The sequence below is a fragment of the Homarus americanus genome, unplaced genomic scaffold (genome assembly GCF_018991925.1).
Source record: "Homarus americanus isolate GMGI-L3 unplaced genomic scaffold, GMGI_Hamer_2.0 scaffold45595, whole genome shotgun sequence".
In the NCBI taxonomy this organism is placed as follows: Eukaryota; Metazoa; Arthropoda; class Malacostraca; order Decapoda; family Nephropidae; genus Homarus; species Homarus americanus.
Genome location: NW_024738941.1, coordinates 75660 through 100000, shown reverse-complemented (window position 1 = coordinate 100000; position 24341 = coordinate 75660). Strand labels below are relative to the sequence as shown.

Genomic DNA, 24341 nt, shown 5'->3' with positions numbered 1-24341 from the left:
TGCTCTACAGTAAATATTAGAAATGATCACACGATATATTGTTAATTATTGCAGCTGTAGAGGGAATTTTCAGTTACCTTGTTTGTAGATGTAGATGTATTTCAATGTAGAGCGAATTACACGTTATATCATTACATTTTGCTGAAGGTCACCAGTAACAGTATTATTTATTTAATTTAGCTTAGAATATTCCACACACACACACACACACACACACACACACACACACACACACACACACACACATATCCTGTATTATGCTTCAGTGGAGGATACCTATTATACTCGCGTGTATTGTACTTTGTAGTCGAGGAATAGAATCGTTGCTTCTCTGTATTGTATTAAATGGAAACTGTTTCGTCTCGAGGGTTCATTGGTCGATGGTTCATTAAAGGGGGGGTTCATTGAGCCGATGGTTCATTGGTGCGAGGGTTTGTTGGTTCAATAGTTCATTAGTCAAGAAGCTATTAGTTCGGTGGTTCAGTGTTCTGGAGATTTATTGGTTCAGTGGTTCATTAGTTCGAAATTTGAGTGGTTATATAATTCATTGGTCCGATGGTTTACGTACAGTCACCCACAAATCTGGTAACCTTCAATATTCCGGATACGAAACCGAGCATTCGAACTACGACCGACTGTCCGCCTTTTGCCCGTATAATGACATAGGAATAGAAACTGTTTCGGTTTAGGCACGCGTGGGGAGGTTACCAGACTTTGTGGCCGACTGTTCATTGGGTCGAAGATTCGCTGATTTGCTCCAATAATTAGGTTAGGTTAGGTTAGGTTAGGTTAGGTCAGTCTAGATTGACATAGATTAGGTTAGGTCAATTTAGAGTAGCTTAGGTTAGGTTAGATTAGGTTAGGTTAGGTCATCTTAAATTTGATTTGGTTTGGTTAAGTTAGATAAGGTTATATTATGTTATGTTAATTTCGATTAGATTAAGTTACTTCAAGTTAAGTCAACTAAGATTATGTTAGATTATAATAAGTTACATCACAGAACCAATAAACCATTGTAGTACAGAACCACAACCAGTCAAAATAGTACCAATACCTGGACGCCTCACGATGAACCACTGAACCTCACAGACCTTATCGTACCTCCCACATGATGCATAATTCATAGTTCTTCGGGACACAGAGTAACAGAGTACCAGACTTATATCTTACTTAACAGAATAACTCACATTCAGACGCCAGCTGGTGACAGACAACCACAGACATGTTATCTTGACTATTTTACTTGACAGAATGACTCGAAGAAAGACGCCAATAGGTAACAGACTATACAACAAACATGTTATTCTGTTATATTATATCTTACACGTCATTATTATCACACGAAACCTTTGAATAGGTGAAGCCTCGCGTGATCAAACTGCAGCACTGGCGATGATTACAGTCTGGAAAAGGAAGGAAGGAAAGGAGAGAGAGAGAGAGGTGGGATAAAGGGAAAGGGATAAAGGAAATAAAGAGAGATGTAGGTCGAGAGAGAGAGGAGTGGTGGGAGGTTGGGATGGGAGAGAGAGAACAGAGGAGGAAAGGAGAGAGGGAGAGGAAGCGGAGGACTAGAGGGGACGGAAGGAGAAGGGGAAGAGGAAAGGGAAGGAAAGGAAGAGGGATAGGAGGGAGAGAGGGAATGGAAATAGAGAGGAAACGGAGATGGAGAGAGTAGAGAGAAAACAGAAGAAAACGGGAATGGACAAAATCCCCACTAGACAAAATTCTATTGACGAATATTCCCTTTTTCACAATTGGCAAAATCACAGCACTGCGAATATGAAGTGGATATATCATAATTCAATACTCTCTCTCTCTCTCTCTCTCTCTCTCTCTCTCTCTCTCTCTCTCTCTCTCTCTCTCTCTCTCTCTCTCTCTCTAATCAAATTCAGCTTTTAATACTAATTTGATACTCCGAAAGTGGTGGATGTCGCTGCTGGAACTACTCTGTATTACCTTGTTATGTAACTTGCTCAACAAAGGGGAACTTAAGTAATGTCCATTTCCTTTCTATCGTAAAATGAACTTGTATTAGGTCTTTTATTTTTCAATTTCTCATTTTCTTAAGGAATGATAAAGTTGCTCATCTCTCCACTCACCTCAAATCGCCTACACTAATACTCTCTCCACCACCACCACTCACCTCAGCTCACTTTCACCACCACCACTCACCTTAACTCACCTCCACCACCACCACTCTCCATAACAACCACCACCACTCTCCCCACCACCACTCTCCCCACCATCACACTCCCCACCACCACACTCCCTACCAGTCACCCGGTCACCCCTCTCACACCCCACACCACCACCCCACACCTTATCACCACTCACCTTCCTCTCCTTCCACAGGTAACATGGCTGAGGAAACGAGACGCCCATGTACTGACAGTGGGTTTGTTCTCCTACACGACGGACCAGCGATTCACGGCGCTACACTCTGAGGGCTCACCGGAGTGGGTTCTCAAGATCACTAGCCCTCAGACCAGAGACTCCGGCACCTACGAGTGTCAAGTGTCCACAGAACCCAAGATATCGAGGGCGTTCAACCTCAGCGTCGTAGGTAAGTTGTATACAGGCCATACGTATGGGTTGGGTTAGGCCACTTATTGCCATATGCCAAACAACCTAGACTAAGACCTCTTGTAGATTTATTGGTGCATAAAGATTAACACTGCAGTTCTTATTTCCATCGCAAACAAAACTTAAAAACATTCACGTGTGTGTGTGTGTGTGTGTGTGTGTGTGTGTGTGTGTGTGTGTGTGTGTGTGTAAAGAAGACTTTATACCGTTTCTTATGCATCCTCTTCTTTCGGTTCTTCATCTTCGCCATCTTCTCCATATTTTCATCTCTTTTTCTCAATTTCTTTCTCTCTTTATCATCCTCCTCCAAATTCTCCTGCATCAAAAAATTCTCTCGTTCTCTGATTCCTCCTCTTATATCTCCCTACCGCACGTAAATCACATAAAGAAGGAAGAAAGAATGAAAGAAGAAAGAATATGACAGGAAATTGTGATGGAAACTGGTATACTGACACTCGAAATTATACGTCAGACACCTGTTGTTGGTGATGCTGACAGGTGTCGAGAAGCAGCTGTTTTTAGTGATAATTTTTTGGGGGGATTGGAAGATGGAAAGACGACTGGAAAGGAATATGGAGAAAATGAGAGAGGGTTAGAGAGAAAGATATTTAAGAAAGGGATGGGGAGAAAGGGAAAAAGGATAAGAAAGGGATGGAGAGAAAGGGAGAGAGGATTAGAAAGGGTTAGATCAGTGGTTCTAAACCTTGTTTGCCCCATGCACCCCTTTCACCATATGTCAGAATGTCATTCCCCCCTCCTTTCCAAGAGTGTCTGCCTCAAAAAGTGCATTCCAAATAATATGCATATAATACTGAAAATCCTTTATTTTTTCCATATTAGTATCAGTTTCCCCCCCCTGAAAACCTGAGGGGGGAAATTCCCCCCTGGTTGAGAACCCCTGGGTTAGATAGAGAGAAATGGGAGAGGGTGAAGATAACAAAGAGACAGAAACAGAGAGAGAGGATTAGAATGAGGCGAATTCTTAGTTTTTGCATTGACTTTTCAAAATCCATTATTATTGACCACGTGATCGATCTTCATTCTACCAATTTAGCTTCATCTCAAATACGTTCTTCTTCCTACTTATGTTCATCAGGTAATTCCTCTCACGCCCACCTTGTCTGAATAACATAATCCATAGTTCCTACGTGGTGCTGCTGGGGAGGAGGAGGAGGAGCGAGAGTCGGTAGCAAATAGGAGGAAGGGGAGGAGTCTGGAGAAGGAAAGGGGAGTGGGAAGAGGAGGAAGAAGAGGAAGAGAGGATAGAGAGACATATTCTATTCGAGTACCATGAAATATTTCCCCCCGCGTTGGTTGTGCTCATTCATATTCAACCTCACGAGGCAGTGTCAGCCCCTGAGCGTGCTGGCTGGGCTGACTTCTCCCCTCACAGCTGACGGTGGCTGACTTCCTTCTTACAGCTGATAGTGTCTGACTTCCTTCTTACAGTTGACGGTGGCTGACTTCCTTCTCACAGCTGACGGTGGCTGATTTACTTCTTACAGCTGACGGTGGCTGACTTCTTCTCACAGCTGAGGGTGGCTGACTTCTTTCTTACAACTGATGGTGGCTGACTTTTCAGATGACGTCAGGAAGGCGGGTTTTACTTGCACACACACACTGTATCTTATTTATTTATATAGATTTGCCATAAATTCTGAATTCCCGATAAACAATTGATTTCCTAATTAGAAATACCCAGCGCTTCGTATATTTCCCCCCTTGGCTGCTAAATCCTTCATAATAAGAAGAGAATAAAAATAATCTCTCTCATTTTTCATATTACAAAGTCATATAAGAATCGCTAGGTATTGTTTAAACACATGTTATATAATTTCCTCTGTACGCTATTGTTTAATTTTGTTTTTTCCCTGGATTGCATTTTATCTTCTCTATCAGATGGAGTAGTGAAAATGGCTGAAAATTCTGCCAAAATTATCTGATTGGTTGATTCACATGACGTCATTTATGTGTAGAAGCTTTGATTGGTTGATATCCTTTATATACTTAACGTTATTGGTGTAAAAGCGCTCTGATTGGCTGATTTTATTTTTGCATGAGGTTAACTGTGTGTCAATATAGCGTTTGTCAACATTATCTATCGATCCATTTGGTAAAGGATTTTTCGACTTGTTACTTATCGTTCCAGCCTGAAATGACCCACAAACTAATAATTAAGTAAGCAAGTAAAGACAACCAATAAAATATATCTAAATCAAGTCCATCTGTGACGTCATACTTCAGCAGGTTAACATTATCATGACGTCATAAGATTTAACCAATCATGAAACGGAGAATCGTTTTCAATATTTTACTGCGTACTGGGAACTGACCTAAATAACTTGCTATTCCCTATTATATAATGGGAATTAGGCCTGAAATTCCCATTATTACGTATTATTCAAAAGACACCGATTTATAACACAATTTCATCACTAATTACAACCCATGACACAACCCAAGGCCTATTACACAGGAGTAAAAATCTCTTTAAAAATCTACCAATTACCAATTTCGTAATGGGAACGTACTTTACTGATTATATTACACGAAATTAGGATAGGAACTTCTATAACAGTCAATTATCAGTTATGTAATAGGGAATGACGTGAAGTACCCTATTTTGTAATGGGATAAAACCAATGGTACTTCTCAAATTACTAGCTCTAAAAATTGGTACCTCCCTGAAATCGGTGCCAATTTTTTGTATATACACAGAGACGACAGCTTGCTATTAGTGTTATACTGACATACTATTAAGGGTATATCGTGTTCGTTTGTTTGTTTGTTTGTCATTGCTGTGTTTGTTCTCACTCTCCCCCGTCGGAGTATTGGGTATCGTGTGTTTGTTTGATTGCCTCTGTCTGTCCGTGGGTGTATAGTTGATTGGTGCGTGTGTGTGTGTGTGTGTGTGTGTGTGTGTGTGTAAAAAGGCAATTACAGTGGATTGTTTTTTCCATGTATGTATGTATAAAGCGTATGTATGGCTGTAGAAGGTATGTATGTATGTACAGAGAAGCAGATAAGTGTGGTAAAACAAGCAAAAGAAGCCAGAAGAGAGATAATCACACACAAAAAGACAAAGACAGAGAGAGAGAGAGAGAGAGAGAGAGAGAGAGAGAGAGAGAGAGAGAGAGATTCATAAACAAGTAATAAACTTTCACATCCTCCCACACACAACCAATTCGGTAGTTAGTAATGATATTAGTCAGAGTCGTGGTGGGTGTACTAACTGCCTAACTATTTAACAAACTTTAATTACATAAATGCCTCCACCACTAAAGTACCAAAGTATCACCATTACTATGACTCATAACGTCACCACTTCCAACTTGTCATTATCACCAATACTTTGACATCATCATTATAACATCATCACCACTAGCAGTTCATCAACACCACCACCATTAAAAGTCACCACCCCCAGCAGAACATTACCGCCATAACACCACCATCATCAACATTATATGTCACCACCACCACCACTACCACCTTAACATCACCACCATAACATCACCACCACCATCATAAGTCACCACCCCTTGCAGAACGTGACCACCACCACCACCATTATAAGTCACCATCCCTAGCAGAACATCACCACCACTAACATAACATCACCATGCCTAGCAGAACATCACCACCACCACCATTATAAGTCACCATCCCTAGCAGAACATCACCACCACTACCATAACTTCACAACCCTTAGCACAACATCATCACCACCACCATATCATCACCAGCCTAAGCATAACATCATCACCAACATGGCTCACCCTTCAAGTGAGCCATTACGCAAATTGGAGAGTCTGGTGTCCATCAGGCACCAGACCAGACCCCTCTATACAGTAGGTCAGCCAGACAGCTTAGTAGAGTGATATCCGGCCACATGACTAGGTGGGGGGCGGGCTGTTGTAGGGGAGGGAGGGAGGGAAGGATGTGTGGAGAGTGAGGGAGGGAGATGGGGTGTAGAGGGAGGTATTAAGAGAAGGGGTATGGAGAGATAAGGGCAGAGGGAAGGAAATGTGGGAGAAAGAAGGAGGACGGGGAAGAGAGGAGGAAGGCGGTATGGAGAGAAAGAGAGAGGGAGGAAGGGAGGCGTGTAGAGAGGGAGGAAGGGGGAGTGGAGAGAGAAGAGAGAGGATGGAAGGAAGGAAAGAAGATATGGAGAGAAAGAGAGAGGAGGAAGGGAGGTGTGTAGAGAGGAGAAGGGAGGCGAGAGGAGGAAGGGAGGTGTGTAGAGGTGCGGAAGGGAGGCGTATAGAGGGGAAGAAAGGAGGGCGTGTGGGGAAAGGGGAAGAAGGTGGGGCGTGTGGGGGGAGGAAGGAGGCGTGTGGGGGGGAGGAAAAGAGGTATGGGGAGGAGGAAAAGGGGAGAATTGAAAGAAAGGAGAGGAAAAGGAAGGAAGGAAGAAAGATATGGAGAAGAAAAAAGAAGGAGGGAAGAAAGGGAGGGTGAAAGGTGTGTGTGTGGAGAGAAAAAGAGGGGGGGGAGGGGGAGGGTGGTAGGGAGATTGGTGTGTATGTGTGTGTGTGTGTGTGTGTGTGTGTGTGTGTGTGTGTGTGTGTGTCTGTGTGTGTGTGTGTGTGTGTGTGTGTGTGGTCAGCCAGATGGTGATAGAGGCAGGGATAAAGGGTCATTCTCCCAGCGCCTGGTGAAGAGAGGCCTTATATTATCCAACTAATTGTTATAATGTGTGTGTGGGTGATACCGAATTAGTCTCCCGGGGAAGGGTGCGTGTCCTGTGTACCAACGGAGAGATTATTCATGGTTTGGAGTGGTCGTAGTGGTGATAGTAAGTCGTCCTTGAAGGGGTGAGTGGTTGGGAGCTGTGTTGGGTCGTCCTTAAATGGGAGATATTATATTCATGGCTAGGAGTGGTCGTAGTAGTAGGTCGTAATAGAATGGGAGATATTTTATTAAGTGTTAGTAGTAGTAGTAGTAGGTGTGGCTATTGAGGGAGGATGGAGGCCAAGTTAAAAATAGTAGTAGTCGTAGTAGTAGGCGTGGGTCGTCCTTGAATTATGGAGTGGAAGGTATATGGAAGAAAATACTTATAATTTTGACCTGGAGAGTTAAACACTTTGTATATTCGTATATACACCGTGTTGATATGCGTGTTATTAACCAGGTGTCCATGCCGACCTACGATCAAGTTGTTGATTAGTACCGGGTGTGTGTGTGCGTTAAGTGCTAATAATTGAAACCTTTGTATTAAAATGCGGAAATGAGCGTGTTATTGGTGTAGTGTGTAGTCTGACAGGCGTTCCCTTATTGATTAGTGCCGTGCGTGTTTGTGTATGTGTGCGTGTGCGTATTTCACTAGTTATTGTAGTAATTATAGAGGAAATGCGTAAAGGAATGCGTTAGTCAATCCTTTTTTCTAGAGTTTGTATTAAAGGAAGGTTGTGTTTGTACTTATGCAAGAGTTATTGGTTTTCTAATGTTTTGTTCGTCTCTCTCTCTCTCTCTCTCTCTCTCTCTCTCTCTCTCTCTCTCTCTCTCTCGTGTAGAAAGAGTTGTTACCTAGAATCGGCACACACACACACACACACACACACACATACACACACACACACACACACATGTATAATCATTAACTCACTTAACCTAACCTCCAGGTTGCGTTAGGGGGTTTTAATCATCGGGGGGAAATAAATTGGGTGGTGAAGGAGCTAATCTTTGTGTGATTCGAATGTAATTGTAGACGCCCAGATAATGCTAATTATATATTCCCGTTAACAGAATCAGTGGCGGAAATTGAGGGCTCCAGGGACATTCATATGAGTGCTGGCAACACACTCAACCTTACCTGTTCTACCACTGTGCCCGCGGACCTACCCAGCTACTTCTACTGGTGAGTTATCTTCTGCTTGTTATCTACTTATCTACTTGTTTTGGTGTGTTATCTACTGCTTACCTGTCTACTTATCTAAATTTATTATTGTTATTATTATTATTGGCATGAATATTATTATACTCGTTTTTATAATCATAATTGTGAATGTTATAATTATCATAAAAAAACGCTGTTCCTCCACTAGTACATTGATATACTACAAACCATCCCAAGATAACAGGGAACAGACACAAAGAAAGAAACATTGTACTAAAAATAACTCCAAAAAATACAATCAATGTGGAATTACCAGAATGGAAACTCCAATTCCCGTAATTTATGGTTTTGTTTTGCCAGTTCAGTGCATAACTCTACTGATTTGACGGGTGGAAGGTGGTTTATACGTGAGGGTGTTTTATTTTTTCACAGTTGACGGACTTTAATTCTAAGTTAAATAGCACCTAGTTCTAAAATTCCTCGAGAGAGAGTGGAGAAAACAGAAAGGAAGAATGAGAGAGATAGGGTGGAAATAAGAAAAGGAAGAGAGAGAGCTATGTAGAGATAAAGAAAGAGAGGGAGGGGAGATGACAGATAAATGGAGAAAGAGAGGGAGAATGGAGGAAAGAAAGAGAGATTGGAATAAAGAAATATATAGAGAGAGATATAATGGAATAAATAATGTATGGGATAGAGAGATAGAGAAAGAAAAAGAGACAAGTAGAGATAAAGAGAGAGATAAAAGTAATCATGAGATAAGGTAGAGAAAGAGAGAGATAAAATATGACGTGATAAATAGCAAAGTACATAATATTGTTTAAGAAAACTAATAAACAAGAAAAGTGAAAAAAAGAGAGAAAGATTGTAAGAAAACAAAAGAGATAAGAGACAAAATAGATTAGCGAATGATGACGAGAAAAGGAAGTGAGGTTGAGAGAGAGATAAAGAGGATGGAGAAGAATAACGAATGATGATGAGAAGAGGAAAGAAGAATGAGAGATAAAATTCAAGAAGGTAAACGATGGCAAATAGAAGAAGAGTTAAGAGGTAATAAACAAGACACGAACATGACGAATAAACATGGGAATAGTAAGGAAAAGAAAGAGGGAAGGAAGGAATAAAAGAAAGAAAGAAGGGATAACGGAAGTAAGGATAAAACGTAAGGAGAAGGATAGCGGCTGAAAGGAGAAGGGGTTAAAATGAGATAAGAGAAGAAAGAGAAAGGAATAATAAAGAAGAAGAAATGGAAGATAGGAGGAGATTTGCAAATATTAAAAGCCGAGAGAGAATAAAGGAGAAGAAAGAGAGACACAGAAAGAGAGAGAAACGAAGACAGGGAGACAAAAACAAACAGAGACAGAGAGGAATAATAGCAGAGTAATAGGAGAGATAAAGACAGATAAATATACGGAGAAAATGATAAGACGAGAGAGACAGAAAGAGGCAAACAGACATAGAGAAAAAAAGAGAAAACTACGATATATACCGGTATATGACAATGCTCTCTCTCTCTTTCCCTTCACCCTCTTCTCTCCCCCCTTCTCTCCTTCCACTTTTCTTCTCCCCTCCCCTCTCTCTTTCCCTCCTCCATCATCCTTCTCTCCCCTCCCTCTCACCTCTCTAATGAAAGCGGCAAGCCTTGTACCTTCCTAATAACCAATCATGTTCAGGTGTTTCGTGTTAAGGTGAAAGCATCATCCTGTCTCATTAACTCTCTTTCTTAAACTGATTTATAACTCAATTCTTTTTATCATGTATAATATATGTATTAAAAATCCTATAAAAAATGCGTTATATGTTAATTTGACGTATGATTTTTGTGATATATGCTTATTTTAATATGTATTTTATAATTCGTATTTCTGTTTTTAATTTTCATATTTATATTCTTAAGACTTTGATACGTCATGTTCAGAATGTACACCATATTCCATTGGTTAATAGTATGTTTATTATGGAAGATAAATCATTAAAAATATAAATCATTAATTCACATATGTCAAGTTTAAAAAAAAAACATAAAATAAAACTCATTTGCATATCTCAGTTCGCTTTTCAATAGGTATGTATCAGTCACGTTGAATGTCTAAAAAAAGGAGTGAAAGAGAAGAAATGAACCTCGTCGTATTCATTCAGAGTGTAGCGAGGAAATAGCAGCACAGTTGTTTTTAAGTGGTGCCATTAAAAGGTGGCTAGTGGCTGTGTAGGAGGGTATTAGACAATTTACGAGTGAAGTAGCCATTCTGTCCTCACTCTCCGTGGTCATAGAAGAGCAACATTAATGCCTTCACAGCAGTGGACGGTTCGGTCTGTCTCTCTCTCTCTCTCTCTCTCTCTCTCTCTCTCTCTCTCTCTCTGATACATGGATATGGTAGTTATGTTAGATACATGATTACATATTGCTTGGTCGTGTGTGTGTGTGTGTGTGTCTAGTTACGGATTCCTATACTGTATTTACTACCATCGTAAACGCATGTCTTTATTACGCATTTCAAACACGAGTGATGCATTGGTGTAATGTGGCTCTTGTATATATATATATACTGTATACAATATTATATATATATATATATATATATATATATATATATATATATATATATATATATACTGTATACAATATTATATTCAAGGCATCTACAGTACACTCGTATGGACGCACAGATTCATAAGACGAGGCAAACACACGATAGACAGACAGAAATACAGACGGTCATCGCAGGTCAGCGCAGTACCTCCCGCAGAGAGTAAACAGACGGGCAGATGGTGGGAGAACGTCAGCGGTCCCCTCCTGTGTTAAATGTAATGGTTGACACTAATTATTACTACGACCGCGTGCCAGGGTAATGGGTGTGCGTGCACGTGTGTGGGGGGTGTAGGGGTACTTGTGTATGTGTGTGTGTGTGGAATTTAGCTATTTATATATGTGTGCATAATGTGTGTGTTGTGTGTATATGTGTATTTGCCGTGTGTACAGTATGTATGTGGGGTGCTGTGTATAATCATGTGTGTGTGTGTGTGTGTGTGTGTGTGTGTGTGTGTGTGTGTGTGTGTGTGTGTGTGTGTGCGTGCGCGCATGTGATGCTATACGTGTGTGCGTGTGTGTGTAAGTGCCTCCTGCAATAGATATAGCTCTCTACATTGCTGTAAAGGTGACATCATATGCTCGCTATCGTTGTATCAAAGCTGAATTATCGTCATACTCGATTCCGAGTGACAGCAAATGAAAGTAACTTAATATGAGTGTGTAGGATGTGTGTGTGAAGTAAGTGTTTGTGTGTGTGTGTGTGTGTGTATAGGGTGCCTCCTGCAATAGATATAGCTCTCACGTGCAACATAAAGGGCAGCATCATATTACTCATATCGTTGTATCAAGCTGAATTATCGTCATACTCGATTCAGTGACAGCAAAGTAGTAGCAATATGAGTGTGTAGGATGTGTGTGTGTGTGTGTGTGTGTGTGTGTGTGTGGTAAAATGGGGAGTGGTGTGTGTGTGAGTAAGTAAGTGAGTGTGTGTGTGTGTGTGTATGTGTGTGTGTGTGTGTGTGTGTGTGTGTGCTGTCCATGGGTGTGTAAGGGGTGTATATGTGTATATGGGTAGTGTGTATAGATATAAAACACTATGTAGACATTTTCTGTATACTTAGGATGGAATTAGTGCATGAAGATATTTGTATTTATATGCAGAAAGGTAACGTACTATACACTTATATGACGGACCAAAATGAGTACTACAGTATGTAAAGGAAGATACAAGAAAAAAAGTCAACAGTAGGAAAGAGGAAGGGGGGGAGACAGCTTAAAAAAAGAAGTAGAGACGTAATCATCGACTTTCAAAAATTACGAAAGCTATAAGAAAGAGAAAAGTAAGATTATGTAAAACTCCCTCATCGCCATTATGTACCCAAGACGATCTACCCTGGCCTTGTAAAACACAAAACCAATCTGGATTTTTTTTTTCTGAGGGTCTTCTGAACGTGTCTTAATAGCAATAACAAGAGGGCGAGGGTGCCAAGGTATCAGGGTGCCAGAGTGCCAATCGAATTTTGATAATCATTGCTGATTAAACAATTAGGATTCCTTTCAGCATTTCAATATTTTCCTCCCATTAAATTGCCCCTCGTTTCTTAATTGCTGTATTTAGTAACATATGAGGTGCGGGAAGGAGGGAGGATTGATAGTACACAGAATGGGTCGTGTTAATGTAAATTCGGTTATTAAAAACATTGTCTCGATCATTGTATTCATAACTTTACCTGAGAGTTAATTAGTGTGCTGAAAGGACGTGTGTGTGTAGGGGGGTGAGACTCACTGTATCAACAAGGTGCTGGACCACCATAATCTCTCACTCTATGGTCCTGAAATGTGCTGAATAATGTGATGATGCCCACTTGATATGTTTGACCTTTTAATGAATATTGATTCATTGAACTTTGATATTTTGATCTTTGAATGAAAATTGTGCCATTGAACTTTGATAGTATGACTTTATATACAATATGAACCACTTAAAGCTAGGTGTATTGACCTGATAACCAATATTGACTCTTCAGCAACATAAACATCAAGCACGTAAGTTATTATACAAATAATATGATCGTTACTGGAGATAACAGAGTGAAAATCATGGACAGAGATGATACCACCTTCTGATGACCATCACGGACACACACACACACACACACACACACACACACACACACACTAAGACCTTATAATATGATACTGGAACCACCTGAAAATTCATATCCCCAGCTTAATTTAACTTAAAGATTAACCTAACCTAACCTAACCTAAATAACGCTTGGAAGTTTAATCGTCAGATGAAATAAGCTGGAGTGTCTAGGCTTCCTTCAGGTGGTCCCATCAAATTAAACTCTAAAAGTAATCCAATACATCAACTAATTATAACCAAGGGATTAATTACGTTTAGTTTATAATGCTAGTGGGTAGGCCAGAGGGTCGCACAGTAAACAAGAGGTGCTGATTAAATACAAACGGTTGCCACTTCAAAGGGAGATGACAACTTTAACCAGACGCACAGTAGTGGGTGTCTGGCGTCCCTGCATCATGCCAGACGTAAGATAAACATGACGATAATAGTAATATATTCTATGTATTTTTAATTTACAAACAGTAGTGACTTACTTTTTCTGGTGAATTATTCAAGGTGTCAGTGTCGATATATTGTATTATAGGAGGATATAAATTTATGTAAGTGTACTCGTACAGTAAGTATACCCCCGCTCTCCTTTCTTTGCGCACACACACACACACACACACACACACACACACACACACACACACACACACACTCATTACGTCGCCCAGACAAACACAGGAACACAAGGGACGCTCACGGACAAAACATTACAATACCCCTCTCTGGCTCTCCGAGGGCCTTACAGTATATCCGGCGAAGGGTTGCAAGTGCCAGTTAGTTTATATTCCTCTTAACTTATTTCAACACAAGAGGAAGTTTTCCCTCTGATCGGCAATACACACACACACACACACTGTTACTTGTACGACGGCTGCCAGACTGTATTAATAATTTAAATATTCGCTACCATCCCTACCACTATCTCTCCTACCATTACCGCAACCACAACCACTCACGACCACCACAACCACAAATAGGCAAGCAGAAGAGAGTGATGGTGGTAAGAGTAGTATGATGTGTGTGGCGTGAGACTTGGGTTGCATGAGTCACGTTTTATTTACCGTAGAGCACCGCAGGTCGTGTTGGAGTCCGCATTGGTTAATAGCCTTACCCTAGTGCACAACACACACACACACACACACACACACACACACACACACCTCCCATGTGAACTTTGGTCATGTTTTAAAATCCATTGTGGTCCTTTAATTAGTGATTATTTGATCTGATCTGGTTAATGCTGAGTACTGGATAAAGCATTTGTGTTACTTTCAATAATACAAGTTTGTTTGACGATCTAATGTGGTCACGAAAGTACTGGTTGTTTAAACTGATTTGGATATTAATGGTTACTGGATCAAGTTTTTTTGTATTTTCAATTAACATAGATTTGTTTTACGATTTATTGTATACTTGAAAATAATGATTTAATCTGATCTGGATAAAGGTGATAACTTTGCCTGACATCATCGAAATATTTTACTAATACTATGTTTTATCATATATTGTTATTTAACCCCACACCAGTGTTTCAGTTGGTTAATTATCAGATATTATCGTCTCAATTTTACACATTTTGATACGAAAATAGATATACTTTTTCGTCTTGTCTCAACAGATCTGTCATGATCCGAAAATCGTAATTATTGGCCTCACCACCTGTCTACACCTGGATTATTGGCTCAAAAACTTAGGTCAAATTTGTCAAGAGTTCGTCCGATGGATATTCTTCGTTAAATGTATTTACTTGGCTTCTTTTAGGAGACATTACTGATGAAAAAATTTGTGAATCTCGACCCAATCATAATATTAAATCATCTCACGATATATCTTTGACTTTAGTGAACATTTAAGCCGAAAAAGGTTTAATTAATTATCATTGACTAGTTCGAGTATTGATGCTTCTGAACACTACTATATTTCATAGACTGTGATTCGAAAAGTTGTCATGATTGAATCCAAATAAAATGTCTCTCCTGTGATGAATAAAGACACATATTAAGCCTCATATAACTGACTAACACAGCTTAATGATACACACTGACCCTTACACAGTGGCTATTGATCCAACCTATGTATCACTCATCTATAATATGTATATCTCACACTCATTCTGAATACATTATTATTGATACATATAAACTCGGATATACATACTGTATATATCCACAGTACACACACACCGCTCATGGCATCCACAACATCTGTCAACATGGGTCAGAATATAGGTAATTACTGTACACGAGGGAGGTGAGGATGTTAATAAATCACCCCGTATATTCATGTCATGTTGACTCTGAATACAGATTTATGACCCGAGTTGACCCCAATATCGGTATTAGTTAAACCCAACAGGTGTAGTAACGCTAATGAATCAAAATCGACTCTATATGTAAATTTTATGACCAATATTGATCCGTGTTAACGATTGATCCAAGTCAGTCTGTCTAACCCTGACCAGCATGTGGGATAACGATAGTATGAGTAATGGGACGATAAACTCTCTTTTCCTTGTACACAAACAGCGAAAGAATATAGAATCAAAGAAAATGTTACTTAATTATAGATACTTGAAAGGGTAACTTTTTTAATTGGACAGGTAGCCTAAGGATGTGTCCTCATTGTAGAAGTCTTTCAGTTTACTTAAGGTAAACTAAAATAACAACCCAACTATTGTTACCAGATGATAATTACCCTTTGTTTTTATTTTCTTTATGCCATTTAGAGCTTTGTCTGTTGACGTTATAATAGAGCGTTTAAATTACGTCTAGTTCTTGATGTTAACATATTTATTATTTAGTGGATCATCTGAAGATTATTCCCCCATTTTATTACACCTGATGATTAAACACCGTAACGATACCTGAGGGGGAAGTAGGTTAGGTTAAGTTAGGTTAGGTTAGGATGTGTTAGATTAGATTAGGTAAGGTAAGGTAAGGTTAGGTTAGGTTAGGTTAGGTTAGGTTAAGGAAACAAAATAATCACAATATATCAGCTGGTCTCTGGCTCATCATTGCAACTAATACTAAAGAGACTGATGAAAAGACTGCTGAAGGGGACAAAAGCTGGAGCCGTTCACTGCCACTATAACAATAATAAACACATTAGAGGGACAACTCACAGTCCAGGGTAAACACAGGGCAGGTCGTGTCTACCTCTACCGCAGTGCGACCATCACTTGGTTTCTGGGAAGGTTTATACGAATACAGCAATTTCTTTAGTTAAATTCATTATTTTGTTTTTCATTTAGCCCAACAATATATATATTGGTTGAGGTGAGCTACACTATAGGGACCATGTCGTGTGACTCAAACAGAACACAGCATCATAAAATAGAAGTTGCTTCCACACGGCCTGGCCAGAGGATGTAGCATGACCGTGAAATTCAACCAATTAAAAAATTTTCCGCATGAACTGGAGATGATCCCTCTGGCCAGGGTGCGAAATTAACCCCAGAATCATGCAGATTAGGGACCCACCTACATGTACACGCTATATGTATGATCTTGGGGATATATATATATATATATATATATATATATATATATATATATATATATATATATATATATATATATATATATATATATATATATATATATATATTTCATGTAGATCCACAATGAAAACGTGGATAAGATAAATCTTGATAAAAAGCTACGAAAGCTAAGGTGCTCCGTTGTTTCCCTTTTCCCGTGTGATTTTATCAAGATATATATATATATATATATATATATATATATATATATATATATATATATATATATATATATATATATATATATATATATATATATTGTGCTGTACAGCAGAGAACAGACACCTAACACAGACGGTAAGTACTGAAGTAACGTAACATCTCTGACCTATACAAGACTAACTATGAAGGTCTTCCTAAACTGTCTTTTCAAGATTCTCTCGTACTTAACCTGTCTTTAGAGCTTCATCGAGATCAATATATGGGTTCTTGACCCTGTCTATATAGGGTTATGGGTTAGGTAAAAGATAAATAGAATGGATAAGAAGACACGGTTAATGACTTTGGTGAATCACTGGGTGGGTTACTGAGGTTGTCTTACCTCGCTCTATATATTGTCTCGTCAACTTTGAAAGGTTACGTTAGGTTTGGTGAAGTATGAGGCAGGAGGGCCTGGGGGGGGGGCTGACTTATAGGATAATTCAGGCTGACATTCTCACAACAAGGGCGAGCGTGACTAACTAAAGAAGCTCTCCAACCTAATGTAAACATCGGCTCACCGAGTGTCAGGGACCTGTTTCGCTTTACACAAGAGTTTACTTAATTAAAGAGAATAATATGCTAATGAACACGTAAATAAATTAATTGTTTATACAGGACTGAATAAAATGTAAAATGGCCACACGCCGTGAATACCAACAAGGAGAGACCCAGCTAAAAACATTATGTACGAGTATAATATATGAACAGATGAGGTAATGGGTCACAGGGTTGAGTATGACTGTGGTTGTGGTTGTGGTTCTGTAAGCGTAGGTACGGAATATATTTGACGTAACACGATGGTTGAAAGTTTAGTGTTACAGAACATAATTTTAGGTATGGCAGCCTTCTAAGAGTGATTTTAAACAATAACAATACCCACCCACCCACTGACCCCTTCACACGTACCATAATATCACTGACCCAGGGCCGGTGCAAGATGATTTGGCGCCCTAGGCAAGCCTTTAGATGTGCGCCCCCTTGAAAGTTTTGATAAGCTAATGTGTGTACAGTAACCCATTACTACATTGTTTCTAACTCTCGAAACACCACTGATAACATAATTTTCATCTTGTGGCTTTGTTACTTCATCCATGCAAATAACCAATTATTGTTAGTACATTAAGTCAATAAATCCTTGACGTAAATGTCAATGAAACAATTTTTAGTCATTTTTTTTATTTTAGGGTAATCTTTAAAAAATTATAACATATCATAAGCATTTAGCTCGCTCCAGCCTCCTGCAAGTTATAACCTACTATTATTACATCATTATTATATGTATGTAGTGCAAAATAAGATACTTGTGAGTTGTGACCAGTCATTGGTCAGACAATATATTAAATTGACATCTTAAGTATAAATAGAAAAAGCTTAATGGAGAGCTGTAACAGTTATGAATAAAAATAATTGCAACTCTGACCAAGCCACATTAAAAAATTATTTACGTTAAAAACTTAATACAATCACCTGGCCAGTCTCAGTGTGATTATGTTATGCGAGGTCAAACTTCAGAGGTCAGGTAACCTTGCCTCATCCCGACAAAGGCAGGGAAGGGACGGCTCAGCCGCCCTGGCAGTAAGGGAGGGGAGGGTATGGTGGGGTTGGGAGAAGGGTTCCTCAGATGTCAGCCTTCAGGTCACTGCTCGACAGTTCTCCAGGCCGCGAAAGATAAGGACCCGGGTTAGTCCCTCCGGGGGGTTAACGAATAATATTAAAAAAGAAAACACAGTCGACTACCCTCGCCTCCCTCCGACCCCCCCCCCCTTCTAACATCCTGCTCCGACCCTCCACGGCTCCACCAGTGTCCACCACAGTTTTCCCTTCATTTTTAATTTTATCCAAGTTTGCCCTGAATTTGTGGCGCCCCCAGATGTTGGTGCCCTAGGCGATTGCCTAGTTCGCCTAGTGGGTAGCGCTGGCCCTGCACTGACCCCCTTCACAGGTACCATAATAACATTGGCCCCTTCACAGTACCATAATAACACTGACCCATATACAGTACCATAATAACACTGACCCATATACAGTACCATAATAACACTGACCCATATACAGTACCATAAAAACACTGACCCCTTCACAGTACGGTACTGTCAGTACCATAAAAATACTGACCCCTAAACAGTACCATAATAACACTGACCCCTTCACAGGTACCATAATAATACTGACTCTTTCACAGGTACCATAACGGGGAGGTGGTACAGTACTCCGGCAAGAAGGATGTGGCGGTACACACGATGGATGGTAGGTCGAGGCTTGTCGTGGTCGATGTGGGGCCACAACACTCCGGCAACTACACCTGCGCTCCTGAGAATGCTGCCCCGGCGACCGTTACCGTCTACGTGCTCAGAGGTGAGTGTTGACGGGAGTGAGGAGGAGGAAAGTAGAAGAGAAAGAGGAGCACAAAAAAATGGGGTGGTGTATTGAAGGGGAGGATTGGTTGATGTAAGGTTGAAAGGGCAAAGTATCCCTGAAATATTCATTCCTTTCCTCCCATCAATTGTAAATCAATGGGCTTAGAGATGAGAATTGACTGGGCAGAAGGGGTAATTGGAAGGAGTCTTTCGCAGCGGTTTGTGAAGAGGGATTGACAATGTGTTCCCTGAACCCTCTTCCCTCCCCCCATTACCATCTCCACCCCAAGTGTACTCAGAGAGGGGAAGTTACGGTGAGTACATGTCCGTTTGTGTGCGTATGTACATCTGTGCATAAGCACATTATGTATTATTACGTGTAAATGTGTATATTTTTGCTTGCATTTGTGTGTGTGTTTATGTGTGTGTGTGTGTGTGTGTGTGTGATTGTATGTATGTATGTATGTGTGTGTGTAGGTGTGTGTATGTGTGTGTGTGTAATAATAATAATAATTGACGGTTCATTGAAAAAAATTCTGCAGCCCGAAGGCTGAAAATATACATTGGACATAAATGACTTATTACATACATTGGTGGTTTAACAAAAGCCTTCATTAGAGAAAGGTAAAGGAACATACAGTGAACATACAGATTAATGTAGGTGTTGAACAGCAAACTCGTAGTGTAGTAACTCCCTCCCAGATGGTGTTAGGAGGAACTCACGTGGTGTAGTAGTTCCCTCAGATGTTGTTATGAGGGACCTGGCGTGGTGTAGTAATTCCCTCGCAGATGGTGTTATGAGGGGCCTCACGTGGTGTAGTAATTTAATGAGGGACCTCACGTGGTGACCTCACAGATGGTGTTATGAGGGACCTCACGTGGTGTAGTAATTACCTCACAGATGGTGTTATGAGGGGCCTCACGTGGTGTAGTAACTCCCTCACAGATGGTGTTATGAGGGGCATCACGTGGTGTAGTAATTCCCTCACAGATGGTGTTATGAGGGGCCTGACGTGGTGTAGTAATTCCCTCACAGATGGTGTTATGAGGGACCTCACGTGGTGTAGTAATTCCCTCACAGATGGTGTGATGAGGGACTTGACGTGGTGTAGTAATTCCCTCACATATGGTCTTATGAGGGACATGTCGTGTAGTAATTCCCTCACAGATGGTGTTATATGAGTGAGGTTTGGTCCCAGGCCTTCCTATCGTAGACGGATTAACACATCAGTGGTTGTTGTTGGGTCTCGCGGGGGCCGTTATCACTGGGTACCTGGGACCTCACTGTGTGAAGGTTAACTTGGGTGCGACTGTTACTGTTGAGTTGTTCTCACTGACTTAAGCACTGTTCACCACTGTTCACCTCGGTTTAACACTGGTTCCGTTCCTTTCCTAAATGAAATTGTAACTTCTGGCGAGAACTTGTTGATATTCCGGTGAGGAGGAGGGTTCAGGGGAGGGGGTTGGTATGGGCCAACTTAACAGTTGACCTGGCTGCTCCGAGAGGAGCGCCAGGTACGTCTTGACCCTTCGGTGGTCAAGGATGTATGTATGTGTGTGTGTGTGTGTGTGTGTGTGTGTGTGTGTGTCTGTGTGTGTGTGTGCACAGAAGGTAGTGTAATGCGTCTAGTGTGGCAGTATTATGTGAGTGTTTAGATGCAAGCACTGCTTGATTCCTCTCGCTTTCAGCTACCGCCGCTGGCTAGCCCTAGAGGCGAACAGGGAAGGAACTTGCAAAAGTCTTCCCCTGCCAGAGCACAGCCTCTTCACCACTAAGACTCCTGCTGTGCCTCCTCGTGGCAACACACGGTAACTGGGTGCCTTATGGGGACCAGCAGGGAATCTCGGAGTAGTAGTGGGCCCCAGAGGGATGGCGCATAGGCCCCACTGGCACGTGGACACGTTCAGGCGCATACCAACCACTGCCCCGCTGCCTTGTGGATTAACCTTGGTAGGTATAAGGCTACGGGAGTAATCACCAAACGAAAAATCCGCGGTGGAGCCCTGCATCAGGCAGACATGCTTACAGAGCTCAACAAGACCCCAACGGCAGTATAGGTGGAAGAGGTGACCAACATGGGAACCTAACGACTACACCAGCAGATGAAGGCAATGCAAATTGGACAAGCTAATAAGGGGAAACCCAACAAACTGGGCTATCGGCAGTCCATTGCAACTCGCCCTCAATCGTTGCAACACTTGCACCACTGAATCAGTCTGCATTCCTGCCTCACCACATAAAATTCAACTCAAGCGCTGCCATCATTCAGCTCATCATAATCCTCATCATCATCAAACCCTTATACCCCAAAAGTCCTATGGCGACGGACAAGTGGCGACGGGGACAGGCAGAGACGACTGCTGGGAGTCTCTAGTCACAGCTCTGCACATGGGCGGCACAGATAAAATGGTCGTTTATGCACTGGGATCTAGGCAGCAGTGCAATCTGATCCTGTCTGTGCGATTGGGCAGCCCTTTCGAGGAGCCACTCTGCTCACCCCACATGGGAGAGGGTTAGAAAAGGTGTCCTAAACATGGCTTGCTTAAAGAACCAACCTAACAGGGCAACCACACCCAGTAAGGTCATCCTTATGCAGTCGAAAACACTAATATAATCCCAAATTAAAATAAAAACAAACTATACAACCTCTTATGGTCGCTGCATGGAATGTCAGGGACACTTCTGGATACTGGCACAAATGTGCATCCTGAAAGAAGAACCGCCCTTGTGGCAAAAGAGCTGGCTAGGTATAACATCGATATAGCAGCCATTAGTGAGTCCTGGTTCCCGGACGAGGGTCGACTGAGAGAACTGGGGTTTGGCTATACCTTCTTCTGGAAGGGTAAGCCTACTGCAGAGAGAAAACGCATTTTTATGGAGTTGGCTTTGCCATCTGCCAGAGCATCCTACACAGGCTAACTGAAATGCCTGTTGGGATCAACGAGCGTCTAATGACACTCAAGAGTCCCAATGAATCACTCACGTCATGCCTTTTTCATCAGTGCATACGCCCCGACACTGGATGCAGAGGATGACATCAAGGAGGCCTTTTATGCCGACCTCGACAGAATGCTAACCTCTATTCCAAGAGAAGATAAAGTTGTGCTCCTTGGTGATTTCAATGCCAGAGTTGGCAGTTGCTGACATTTGGCAGGGAATCATAGGGAGAAATGGACTAGGCAAGTGTAATTCCAACGGCCTACTCCTCCTCAGCAAGTGTACTGCACACAACCTCACCATCACCAATACCTTGTTTAGGCAGGCCGACAAGTTCAAGGGTTCGTGGCAACACCCACAATCCAAACACTGGCACCTCATTGACATCATTGTCAGAGAAAGAGATCGCCGAGATGTCCTCATCATCCGAGCAATGCGTGGCACAGACCACTGTGACACTGATCATAGGCTCGTTTCACGTCGCCCCGAAACGGTGAAGGCAGCAAGTCTCCAGAAGAGGTTTTAACAGTAAGCATCTGGAAGACCCAGCGGTAGTATATGATTTCAGAAAGCAGCTCGAACATGGGGTGATAAGCAACCCGACAACAAACAACCCAAATCCCAGTGTCGAATGGGGCATTCTCGACATTGTCATGACAAAAACATGCAGAGAGACCCTCAGCCAGATCGAAAGAATACACCAGGACTGATTTGATGAAAATGGCCCAGAAATCAATGTATTCGTCATTGATAAACGTGCTGCTTTAACTGACTGGCAGAATAACCCTCAGTCTCGGACTAAAACTGATACCTTACGCAAGAAGAAAGTGGCGGCCCAGAGCAAACTTCGCAAACTAAAGAATGACTGGTTTAAAAATAAAGCATGTGAAATGCAAAAAACTTGAAGATCAACACAAGATGCGCGAATTTTTCAATTCCACAAAAACATTATATGGGTCAATCACTCATTGTAGAGTCCCCCTCTGCTCATCCAACAGTAACTTCCTAACTAATGACGAAGCATCCGTCAGCGCTGGAAAGAGCACTATCATTCTCTACTCAACCGAAACACTGATGTGGATGTCCTGACTACCCAGCAGGTCCCTCAGCATACAGAGCTGATCATCTCAGGCTATCCTCCATCAAACAGATGAATATAACAAAGTCTCAGGGCCTGATGGAATCCCAGTAGAGGTGTATAAAGCAAGAAGACCTCTGCTTACTAGCCTTTTCCATTCTCTCCTGGAGAATATATGGAAAAAGGGGGAAATCCCCCAAGCTCTTAAAGACGCCTCCATCATCAATATTTATAAAAACAAGGGAGACCGGTCAGACTTCGGCAACGACCACGGGATCTCGCTGCTGTCCGTAGCTGGCAAGATTATCACCCGAGTCCTCCTAAAGAGACTTCTCCCTGAGGCGAAAATCCTTCTCAAAAGAATCTTAATTTTTTTTTTTTATTGGGCACTCCCCTACATCCTTGTGTAAGGTGAAGCGCAGAAGCGTTTACAGCGCCCAACAGGGATGCATGCTAAGTTCATGCTTGCCTTTATGTCTCATGAGTTAAGGGCGTAGAAGCTTAATGTGGATTTAGACCATCACGTAGCACCACTGACATGATCTTTGCTGCCCGCCAGATACAAGAAAAGTGCAGAGAATAGCGTCGCGACCTGTACATAGCTTTCATCGACCTAACCAAGGTCTTCGACTCGGTCAACAGGGATGCCCTCAGTCATTTTGGCTGCCCACCAAAATTCATCGCCATTATGAAGCAACTCCACGATGGCATGAACAGCAGTGTCCTGCATAATTGCACCCAGCCTGAATTCTTCCCCATCCAAACGGGGGTAAAACAAGGATGTGTATTGGCGCCAACTCTCTTTTCCAGTGCCAATTTAGCCGGATGAAGGATCTTTTCAACTTAAAACGACTCCAGGCAGGAACAAACGTGACGGCAGCTTCCATTAATGAACTTCAGTATGCAGGCGAACTCACCCTCGTCCCTCACACTGAACGCAACCTATAGGAGATCCTGAACACCTACGCAGATGTGTATGCACACTTTGGCCTAAAGGTGAATGTATGCAAGACTCAGATTCTCTTTCAGCCTTCCCCCTGGTTCAGCCACACCTCCACCATCCATCCAGCTTAAAGGTACTACCCCTACACGAGAAGGTGCCGGAAAGACGCTTCCGCCGCCCCTCCCACACGAGATGTAGCC

General features: G+C 41.6%; 1 protein-coding gene across 1 annotated transcript in view; it reads left to right on the top strand.

Moving 5' to 3' along the window:
- LOC121874396 (neural cell adhesion molecule 1-like) overlaps positions 1 to 24341 on the top strand; it is a 161235-nt gene that overhangs the window by 115686 nt on the left and 21208 nt on the right. The window contains exons 5-7 of the mRNA XM_042378525.1: positions 2353 to 2563; positions 8332 to 8443; positions 19008 to 19180. Of these exons, the coding sequence (XP_042234459.1) occupies positions 2353 to 2563; positions 8332 to 8443; positions 19008 to 19180 (496 nt within the window). The remainder of the gene's footprint in view (positions 1 to 2352; positions 2564 to 8331; positions 8444 to 19007; positions 19181 to 24341) is intronic.